Source organism: Salvelinus alpinus, chromosome 9 (genome assembly GCF_045679555.1).
Source record: "Salvelinus alpinus chromosome 9, SLU_Salpinus.1, whole genome shotgun sequence".
Lineage (NCBI taxonomy): Eukaryota > Metazoa > Chordata > Actinopteri > Salmoniformes > Salmonidae > Salvelinus > Salvelinus alpinus.
In genome coordinates this window covers 74,769,679-74,781,022 of record NC_092094.1, presented here as the reverse complement: position 1 = coordinate 74,781,022, position 11,344 = coordinate 74,769,679, and the positions used below count along the sequence as shown (strand labels likewise).

General features: G+C 42.9%; 1 protein-coding gene across 3 annotated transcripts in view; it reads right to left on the bottom strand.

Moving 5' to 3' along the window:
• Positions 1–609: 609 nt before the first annotated feature.
• The window catches only part of LOC139530621 (kinesin-like protein KIF13B), an 87,037-nt gene continuing 76,302 nt past the window's right edge, over positions 610–11,344 (bottom strand). For 2 of the 3 annotated variants that reach the window (XM_071327192.1, XM_071327193.1), the window contains exons 38-40: positions 7,001–7,063; positions 5,946–6,645; positions 610–5,718 (exon numbers count right to left, since the gene is read on the bottom strand). In XM_071327192.1, coding sequence (XP_071183293.1) covers positions 5,510–5,718; positions 5,946–6,645; positions 7,001–7,063 — 972 coding nt within the window. In that variant the 3' untranslated portion in view covers positions 610–5,509. The remainder of the gene's footprint in view (positions 5,719–5,945; positions 6,646–7,000; positions 7,064–11,344) is intronic. The other variant, XM_071327194.1, reaches the window with a different exon arrangement.

Sequence of the window (11,344 nt, the reverse complement as noted above, 5' to 3'; positions counted from 1 at the left end):
GTTGACCATCCCTGCACTAGAATATATGGATCAATGAAAGGCCATGTAAATACATGCATATTAATCTCATTTTCAGCACCAATTGAATTGGTAGATTTAAAAATACTCTGATCTTGTGTATTATTTAGGGTTAGAAAAGTATTTATAAATAATAAAACAGGTTTGGAGACCCTTTAAGCATGAAATAGGTTGGTGAATCAAAAATAGTCGTAAATATTCATCCTGAAAGTTGCCATATTCAATTGTTCAATCCATTAAATATTGGAAAGTGTAGAATAGGGGGAATAATGTTACATTTATGCACGCATAACTCGGGTCTGAGTCGGCCCCAAACTACCGTGTTTTTCATTGCCCTATTGTACTCCATCAAAGGCAAAACTTATCCTTCAGGTTTCTGAGCTCTTTACTAGTCTCTCGAGACTGTTTAACAATTGTTAACGCCATATCAAGTAGCGAGCTAGCACACGATTTGGTTCATTGGCATCACCCAGAATTTGATGAATCTGTCAAATCTACAAATTAAAAATTGGTACTGTATACAAAACCAGGTGAAAACGTCTTTGCTAAAGGATTGCTACTCAATAATGACCATTAACCTCTGTGGGAGGGGCTTTGCCTTTGAAACTGCGAGGGAACAGCTATTGCCAGTCCTCATTCATACATAATGTGAATACATGAAATAACAAATATTCTAGAAGATGAAATGAATATAAATTATTGAAATCACTGTTGTATCAGATTGAAATAGTTAAACGAGTCCTGTTATCTTCTATTTCAGAATTTAGTGCCTTTTTTGGACAGTAGACTGTTCTGTAATTAATATGTAGAAATCTATATGCCTTTTGTTGCATTTGTTTGAAAAACATTTTGTTAACTTGTTTATTTTAGTATTGTATCTACTAAAGAATAAAGAAAGATGAACAATGGGTCTGTGTTTTGTGAGCAACTAAAGTCTAGCTCTCAAAATGTGTATCAATTGGCCCAAATCTGCAATTGACATCAGGAGCTCAAATTAGCATTCTGCCCTTAATGATGGAAGATTACAGTCTCATAAAAAACCCTGCAGATGATACAAATCTGTAAATCAATTCATTTTTTTTTTTATTCTTTCCTTTACAGGGAGATAATTGTCCAGACAATAAAAAATAAAATGATAAATGTATTATAATACATGATTATTCTTTGGATTTCAGCAGAGAATTAAATTAATCAAAATCCAAACTTGTGCTCAGATTTTTAAGTCTTTATATATATACACATACATACATAGTCATGCCTACACCTATTCGCTCCCACAGATATAGTGAAATAATACACTTCACGACAACCGGCAGAACAGAATCAGATACGCAAATCATTGATGACTATTATTGATAACTCAAGACTCCAGGACGAGGCACAGACCAGAGCTGGTCTCAGGTCAGTCAGTGTGTCTAAAATGGCACCCTATTCTCTATGCACTACAGGGTGCCATTTCAGAAGCAATCGTTGTAGAAGAAGAGTTGCACAAACAGTCTGAAGATCCGGCCCAATTCCATTTCTGTCCCTTGCCCCTTCCTCCTACCGCTTTAGTGTTGAACACCTGAGCGATGGGAGCTCGGCACAGAAATGGAACGTGGCCGGTGAGAGTTGGGGGTAAAGAGGCTCTACTCTAGTTGATGTCTGTGTTGGGGAAAAACAGACAAGTTCCCCATTAGAATCCTCTACTGACATGAGCTTCCATTGGCACATAAGCCAGCGCCCGACTTTGTACAGTGGCAGTTTGTCTGATGTGGTCCACTGCTGGCTATGGACAAGCCACGTGTAGTGTGAAGGAACAGTCTAATAGTACACAGGTTTCTCCATGGCTGGAGTTTGAGGGTTTCTAGTTATGGAGTCTCGCCTTGCCAGACTTGGTAGTCTGGAGAATGCCGAAGATGGAGGTTTTTAGTTATTAAACCCAGAGAGGGACAGACAGATTGACGTGAAGACTAACTTGTAGACTGAAGGCCACGTAAAGGCAGGTATCATATTGCTCTGAGCCTGTGTTGCCATAGATAGAGATATATAGGATATGTATATATTGGAACGGAAGAATAACAAATATACTCTTGAAATCCCCCCCCCCCCTTGGGCCTTGCTTATTCTTTAAAACACAGAGCATGCCTTCTGTGGAATGATACGGTAACTGTATGGATATATCCTTAATCAAGTATAGACAGTCTAACGGTCAAACTCAATACGTGGTTCTGAGCGCGTACAGTTACAAGCATAAATGGTCATATGATCAAGTCCATGATGATGAAATTAAGTACTTATGACACGTGCTAGTCTGAACTAGGAAACTCCACATCTCGTTAAAGAGCTAACAGTTGGAAATACAAACCGGTAAAAGCTACTGAATAATGAAATGGGTTTGAATCAGAGCTACTTGTGTGTCTCTGACTTCCTGATGAGAAAGAGTATGAGAGAAAGAAAGAGCGAGGCACTGAAATAAAGAACTAGATAAGCCTGAAGTGATCTTAACCACTTTTCGGTCTCTGTGCAAAGAAGCGTGGACACGACAAAACCGAGGCCAAATCCATCCGATACACTATGGCTGCGTTTACACAGGCAGCCCAATTCTGATCTTTTTCGTTTTCAGAGCTGATCTGATTGGTCAAAAGTCCAATTAGTGGGGGAAAAAGATTAGAATTGGGCTGCCTGTCTAAACGCAACCTACCTGCTCTCACAATCTTCATATAACACACGACACACACCCTCAAACTCAATTCCATTCCTTATATTAGCACAATGATGATCACTCGGTTAAAGGCTCGACACCAACTCAACCATGACAAACAACTTAAAAAAAAACACCCAAATCTGCTAACAGCAACGTAATGGTTCTGAGCGAATCGGGTAAAATACTTAAGGCAACCATGACAAATAAAACACTTGCTCATCCCATCTACTAGACTATATCTCCCAACTGGCCAGTCATCAGCCCATTGACAACTCCTCCTTACTCTGTCCCATCTCAAGTGGTGTTTGAGGCTAAAGATCAAGACTATAATCAAGATTAACTCCCGATAAGGACTATAATACCAATGATCAGATCAATTTACTGTTATATTACAGTTGCTATAGCAGCATCATTCCTCATAGAATTACTTGTGCAATCAACAATGTTTTTCAGTATAATTTAAAAGGCTTAGTCTTTTTCACATGCTAAAGGCATATGTCAACCATTACAACATATATCATAGCAAATTTAGACCTTTCTTAAAGAAATGGCATAGCGTTGAGGCGACGGGGTATATCTTACAGATAGATCATTTATGTTGTGACTTCACGCCATGCTTGCTGAATGGACTAGTGTTAAAGGTATAGTCATTACAAAATGACATTGTTCATAGACTGCTTACAGGGTGAGGAAACAAGGTATGACGGCAATCCATGCTTTGGTTTAGTTTCCCTGGCACCGTTTCCACATGTTAGCATTTGTGGCACAAATTCAAGTCATGGGATCGATAAGAGCGTTTGTTGCTCATCATGTACAAAACTTTATTGAGTTTCACAATCAATTGTGGATATGTGCGAAGAATGCTAGCATGGGTTGTTGTCATGCCTTGTCCATAGACTGCTTACAGGGTGAGGAAACCAATGTGTCATGTTGGAATTTGGGTGAAGTATCCCTTTAACACACATTGAGTCCTGTCAGAGCTTGTGACTCAGCTCACTAGGTGAGAGCGCACAGTTTATTTTAATGAAACTTCTGTCTAAAAAAAATGATTTACTAGGGATCAATTAAACATTAATTAAAACTCCATAGTGTCCCTCATTACACATCCTTCAACTCTCAACCTGGAATTTGCATTCAAACAAATTTGCTCCTAAAGCTTTGAAACTATATTAAAAAAAATAATAATAATATGCTTCCACATTCTTAATTCCCTTCATCTCCCAAAGTCATTGAGTCAGTATGTACATTTCAGACCCCCATTACAGATCTGTATCTAAAAAGAACAGGTGAACGCATGCGTAAAAGATAGATTTCCCCCCCCCCAAACACAAATCAAAGACCAGCTTCCATCCAACTTCCGCTCCACACGTTACATGACGTTAACACATTGATACAACGTTACACAACACCAGCAGTCCAGTCCAGCACACACACCATACATATATGCCACTGCTACTTCCTCAAACAGTTCTAAAACCACAGGCACCCATTTTGCTAACACAGATCACTAGTCACCACCAAACTAGGGATAAACCTCTACTGTGCAAAATCTTCTCCCTATGAGCAAGACATTGAAAAACATCTATTTTTAACCAATTTTGCACACTGGGCTTCTCCTCATAATGGAACCATCTTTCAACCTACTTCTCCACTTACAATTTAAAACCAACGCCAATGACTGTTGCAGAAACCACGTCATCATAACAACGATGCTTCACCTTTCAGATTAGCCGAAAACATGCACACACACACTCAATTTTTTGTCCACTGTACAACATTGCCATGGGTAAATTCGGCCTTTAAGGGCCAAACTTCTAAAACACACACACAGGCGCACCCACATACACGTTCATGTCCACTCTGCAGTCCCTGAGATCACCTTACACAAGGCATTCTCATCAAAGCTCAACAGAGGGTGAAAATCTAATAAAACCACGAAGAAATATATTACAATGAAAAATAAACTCATCATGAAGGCACATTCTGGAAGAATCGATCATTTCAGATAAATGACTCCACATGTGGGAAACGGATATAGTAACTTTAGTAATTTAGTAAAAAGGGACAGTTCCATTGAAAAAGAGGGGTCGGGGGTTCCAGTCCAGGTCTGGTGGAATAGAGCCTCATTCGTTCAGAAGGATTCTCGAGGTGACCAGTTTGACGACATCAGAAAAAGTTATGTCATCACTATGGATCCTGAACCTTGGCCCGAGAAGAAACATTCTCCATTGGTCGCCCTGTGCGTCACTTCATACAGACAGCAGCACTCTGTATAGTCACACTTCAGGTGCTGTGCCCAATCCATGCCACAGGGGGCGCCACCAGTGCTGCGTCCAGATGGGGAGACAGCGCACCAGGAGCAGGTTGAGTAAAAGTCTTCCCTATTGAAATGAATCCAGACAGATCCCTATGGGTGTTTCCCTGTAGTGAGACAGAGGCATGGCCAGTCAAGCCAACACAGGATCAGCCTGTATCAATCAAATGTATTCAAAAGCCCTTTTTATATCAGCAGATGTCACAGTGATTATACAGAAACCCAGCCTAGCATCTCTTGGCCAGGAGAGGGCACAGTACTGAAGTAGTGTTGCCAAGCTGTGGGTGGATGGTGGGTAGGGGACAGGGACCGTTGTTACATTAGATGTGGTAATATTGCATAGTTAGGGGGAAATTGATAGGAGTCTGAGGGAGACGGAGGCTTAGAAACAGGATAAAAAGAATGTGTGGGTTTCCTAGTTGATCCGAGCCAGGAGACAAAGTGGTGTGAGGATTAAAAGTCTCTCCCACCCAGGCCTGTTTCTCTCCAGTTCAACTGCTCCAGGACTTGCGGTTCTCCCCTCTCCTGTTAGTGGACTCTCCCCGTAGAACAGGTTGGTAGAACTCGCCGCTGCGCCGATTCTCCGGGTTCCATTTGGTGGAACGGTCCCGTCTGAACACTCGGTCGGGACGCACCAGGACGCCGTAACCAGGGTTACAGCGGAAGTAGTGGTGCCCGCCTACGGAGCCGTCGTTCTTACCTGGAGAGAGGGGAAGGAAGGAGAAAGAGGGAGGGAATAAGGGGAGTTAGACAAGGAATAGAGTTTGTTTAGTACTTTGAATTTCCTAAACTAAGCACTGCCTACTTTGATGTGTATGCGGACAAGGACAGGGCCCTCTACATTTTCAGGTTACTTCCTTAGATTCCATTGCTTATGGTGTCATTATGTTAAGTCATGCGATTCCTTTGTGAACAGTGAACACACACCTGAGGGCGAGTCGAGCTCCACCCCGACCCACACGCCCTCTGCGAACTTCGTGTTGCCCACGTAGCGCACCGTCCCGCCCTTATTGGCTCCCACCGTCACGCACGCCCCCTCTCTCAGCCAATCAGGCAACACGAAGTCGCGACCGCCGTCCTCATCGTCCAGGATGATCTCCAACCTCTCCAGACTCCCTTGTCCTCCTCTTCCTCCCTCCTCCTCCCCCAGGACACGCTCCTGTAACGACTTCAGGTCCGGCGTGCACACCCTCTGCACTGAGAAGGGCTTGTTGCTCGTCACGACGCTGTTGACGTTGGAGCCGGGACCGGTGGTGGCCATTTTGTTTTCGTACTGAGGAGATGCAGCAGTAACACCGTTCCGGTCAGCTTGCTGCTGTGGATGGGTTCTGGGTAATGTAGTTTCAGGAGCATTACTCCCCTTCAGCCTCACCCCTGCCTCTAGGAGGGTGAGGGAGGAGGATGGACGGAGAGGGGTGGTGGGGTGGTCGCCGCCGGCAGAAACCTCGGACAGGGTTGCTGTGGAAACGCTAGTGGAGAAGTAGCCACTGGAGGCCTCGCTGATGGGGCTGAGGGGGTAGTCATGCAGGTCATGCTGGGAGGACGGAACAGGAGTGGCTTCAGGGGACACCGACCACCTGTCATTGGTCAGGGCCGGGATCAGGGCTGTCCTCACTACCATAGCAACCTACGGGGAATTGACGGCAATGGCAATCACACCTCAAAGACAGGGATTTAAGAATTATTCAACCCAACTCAAGACTGACCGGAGCAAACCATGACGTCATACTGCCTGCCTATCACCACCACAATTATCTTTACCACCTCGACCACCACCATCATCCTCGTAATGAGATCCTCAGATCCACTAGCTTACTACCAACCATAGCTTCATATTACAGTCAATACCATAGAAATATAATTCATTCACTCTATTTATATGGTCAATACACTGTCTCAGCCTGAAGAGTTGTTGTAAATCTCTAACCAACTCAAACTAGACTGATCTCTAAACAACTAACTACAACTAGACTGGAACTTACCGGTTCTATCCGGATCCTGCTGTCTTCAGGCCCTGTCGTCTGCATGATGATACGAGGCATGTGCTGCCAGGGAGAGAGAGAGAAACACAACTATGTTCAATGGGAAAGAAGAAACACTTCAATTAAATACATAAGTATTCTTTCACATTATACATAACTAAGAGTTTAATATAAAAAGCCAAAAAGCTCATCCGATTATATTCGGCTCTTCACAAAAGTGGTTTTAATCCATACAGAATAATTTTTTAATCCATTGTGCCGTTATCTGTCTTTAAAGCGTGACTAACAAATGCAGCGTTGACAGAAGTGGAACCATGGCATTGCTACATCTTACTGCATTGGCAATACATCTAGTCTATATGGAAATTAAACAGCAAGCTTGGCTGGGCCAAACCAACATAGTGTTCAGCGACTTTCGACTTTACTATATAGGCTATAGACATGGTATTAAATAAGAAACCCATCAACTACTTTACAGACAAGAGATGTAAGAAATCACTTCGCTATGTAAAACCCTCATGTTGTTCCAGAAAAAAAAAAAAACATTCTTGGAAAGAGATGTACAATTATTTTCTGTCCAATTGTTTTTTTGTTCCTCTAAATGTGCAGGACCGAGTTTGGGAAACCCTGCACTACCTTAGAGCACGTGTGTGAAACTCATTCGACGGAGGGCCGAGTCTCTGCGGGTTCTCGCTTCCCCCTTTGAAGGAACTCCCCTCACCTGGTTGTCTAGGTTTTAATTGAAAGGAAAGGCCAAAAACCAGCAGACACTAGGGCCCCCCATGGAATGAGTTTGACACCCCTGCCTTAGAGCAATGCTTACGAGGCGCCATTATAACACTAGACAGCTCGAGAAGATGGGGATAAAACCAAATTCTTGGAGAGATGTAGGGAGTAGTAGTTCGCCTTCTGTGTTAAACCATTCACGTTTTACCTCCATTGAAGCTTAGATTTAGATTTTTATTGGGATCGCCATTAGCGACAGCTTGCCTTCCTGGGGTCCGACACCACGAAAAAGACATTACAAACAAAAATACTTTAGAATTTACATATATTTAAATACAATAACATAGGAAAGCAAACATACATTACTGCACATTACACTACATGATCAAAAGTATGTGGACAGCTGCTCTTCAAAAATCTCATTCCAAAATCATGGGCATTCATATGGAGTTGGTCTCCCTTTTGCTGCTATAACAGCCTCCCTTCTTCTGGGAAGGCTTTCTACTAGATGTTGGAGCATTGCTGCGGGGACTAGCTTCCATTCAGCCACAAAAGCATTAGTGATGTTGGGTAATTAGGCCTGGCACAGAATTGTCTAGAATGTCATTGTATGCTGTAGCGTTAAGATTTCCCTTCACTGGAACTAACGGACCTAGCCCGACCATAAAAAACAGCCCCAGACCATTATTCCTCATCCACCAAACTTTACAGTTGGCACTATGCATTCGGGCAGGTAGCGTTCTCCTGGCATCCGCCAAACCCAGATTAATCCGTTGGACTGCCAGATGGTGAAGCATGATTCATCACTCCAGAGAATGCGTTTCCACTGCTCCAGAGTCCAATGGCGGTGAGCTTTACACCACTCAAGCTGACACTTGGCATTGCGCATGGGGATCTTAGGCTTGTGTGCGGCTGCTCGGCCATGGAACCATTTCATGAAGCTCCCGACGAATAGTTATTGTGCTGACGTTGCTTCCAGAGGCAGTTTGGAACTCGGTAGTGAGTGTTGCAACCGAGGACAGACAATTTTTATGCACTACGCAATTCAGAAAATCAAATCAAATTTTATTTGTCACATGCGCCGAATATAACAGGTATAGATAGACCTTACATTGAAATGCAGCACTTGACGGTCCCGTGTTCTGTGAGCTTGTGTGGCCTACCACTTCACGGTTGAGCCGATGTTGCTCCTAGACATTTCCACTTCACAATAACAACACTTACAGTTCACCGGGGCAGCTCTAGCAGGGCAGACATTTGACAAACTGACTTGTTGGAAAGGTGGCATCCTATGACGGTGCCACGTTGAAAGTCACTGAGCTCTTCAGTAAGGCCATTCCAATATTTGTCTATGGAGATTGCATGGCTGTTTGCTCAATTTTATACACCTGTCAGCAACGGGTGTGGCTGAAATAGCCGAATCCACTAATTTGAAGGGGTGTCCACATACTTTTGTATATAAAGTGTACATACGCCTTAAAGACATGCTCCGGTACTTTGACGACTAGTATGTTTCAAATTTCTCGCTTAGGGCTGGATGTGTCAATGTGTACTTCAAACATCCATAATCTGAGTAGAATTACTGTTTTACCTCAATTAGCTACGAAAACCCTAGTTTGAAAGACTGTTTTCTGGAAGCTGTGCTGCGCCATGTTCCCTACATTTCCCCCCACGTGGGCCATTTCATGTTCCAGCCAATGATATTCAGCCCCTCGCCAATTGAGTGACAGGTAGCAAGAAACACACAGCAGAGCCAGAGAGAGAGAGCAATGACAGGGTGCACATATCTGCACATATGTGATGTAGTACGCAATTTTCGGGGACCACTTTCAGAACTATTGGCTCTGAGATTTGTGTTTTTGAAAACATGTAACTGCCATTTCTTGCAATCTAGTGCAAAAAAATACTCTATTAGGGTGTGGTGCCTGTTCTTAAATGATAACAAATAAAGTATTATTTATTTTTGACATAGTGGCACAGCCAGTCCACATGGTGAGAAGCCTGGATTATGGCTCTATATAACACTGTGCGTTGCCTTGAGACCCCTGGTGGCATGTCTGGTGGGGTAAGTATGTCTGTCAGAGCTATATATTGGTATCTTCAACACAATTTTTCATGCAATAATTGATGCAGTCAATCTCTCCTCTACTTTGAGCCAAGAGAGACTGACATTGAAAGGCAAGATGTGCTGCTCTGTTCTGGGCCAGCTGTAGCTTTTCTATGTCATTCTTTGCAGCACTTGACCAAATCACTGGGCAGGAGTCAAGATTAGATAACACTTGAGCTGGCAGGACTTGTTTGGTCAACTGTGGTGTTAAAAATGCTGAGAATCTTTTAATCACAGACAGTCATCTCCCCATCTTTACAACAATTGAATCAATGTGCCTTGACCATGACAATTTACAAATGTACAGTCTAAGATGAAACCAAGAAGTGTATTCTCCTCAATAGCCACATCACTTATTACAAGATTCAGCTCTAGAACTTAGGGAATGATTTGTACCAAATACAATGCTTTTAGTTTCATATATGTTCAGGACTAGTTTATTACTACCCACCCATTCCAAAACTGACTGCAACACCTTGTTTAATGCTAGCGGTGGGTCATTAGTAAAAATAGAGAACAGTAAAGGGCCAAGAGAGCTGCCTTGCGGAATACCACACTTTACAGAAGCTTCCATTGAAGGAAAACCCTCTGTGTTCTATTGGATAGATAGCTCTCAACCAAGGATATAAAGCAGGATATAAAGCAAAAACACAAATGTTTTCAATAATATGAAAGGCTACACTGAAGTTTTTTTTCAGCCATTTGTGTCAGTGCAGTGCATGTTTAGTGCTCTTCTCTATAAGCATACTGAAAGTCTGTTGTTAATTTGTTCACAGAGACATAGCATTGTATCTGGTCAAACAGCTTTTTTTCAAGAGTTTGTTTAGAGCTGGCAGCAAGCTGATTTGTCGGCTGTTAGAAGCCATTGCATCACAGTGCAATAATGAACATAATCCCAATAGACAGCTCCAGATCGCTCTACCCCCAGCTTCACCACCCCAGGTGTGCCCGTCTCCCACTGTGGAAAACAACTCTAAATCACAAGTGGCAGGTGGGAATCATTTCAGCGCTGCACAGTGTATCGAGCAGTGTCTTTCTTAGAGTAGCTCGTCTTATATCCTGTAATACAAGAGTGTGTTTTGTCAGCTCTGCTGGAAGCTGAATGTAACATTCACTAGTTTAGACACAACTTCCTCTGAATGCTCTAAAAACCATCTCCACTTTACTCCATTCCATTCAAATGCAGATAATGATAGGTCTTATTGTGATAGCAGCACCTGGTAAAAGGCCTGATGGATGAATTGAGCAAATCATTATGTCATATGGGAAGAGAAAAAAAAGGAAAAATAGGCTACATTGAAAAGAAGGCATGGATTTGAGCACTCATTTGGGAGTCAGAGGATGAGGAGACTGAACTACAGTGGAGTATAGACCCACATCAACCATACATTTTCTCTGGGCTCCCAGTTACTGATAGGTGTTGTGGCTAGAAACATGGTTTGGTTTATTTGGGGAAATCACAGAAAATGGGAAAGGCCTAGCCCCCCCCCCACACCACCTGGGTGCACGTT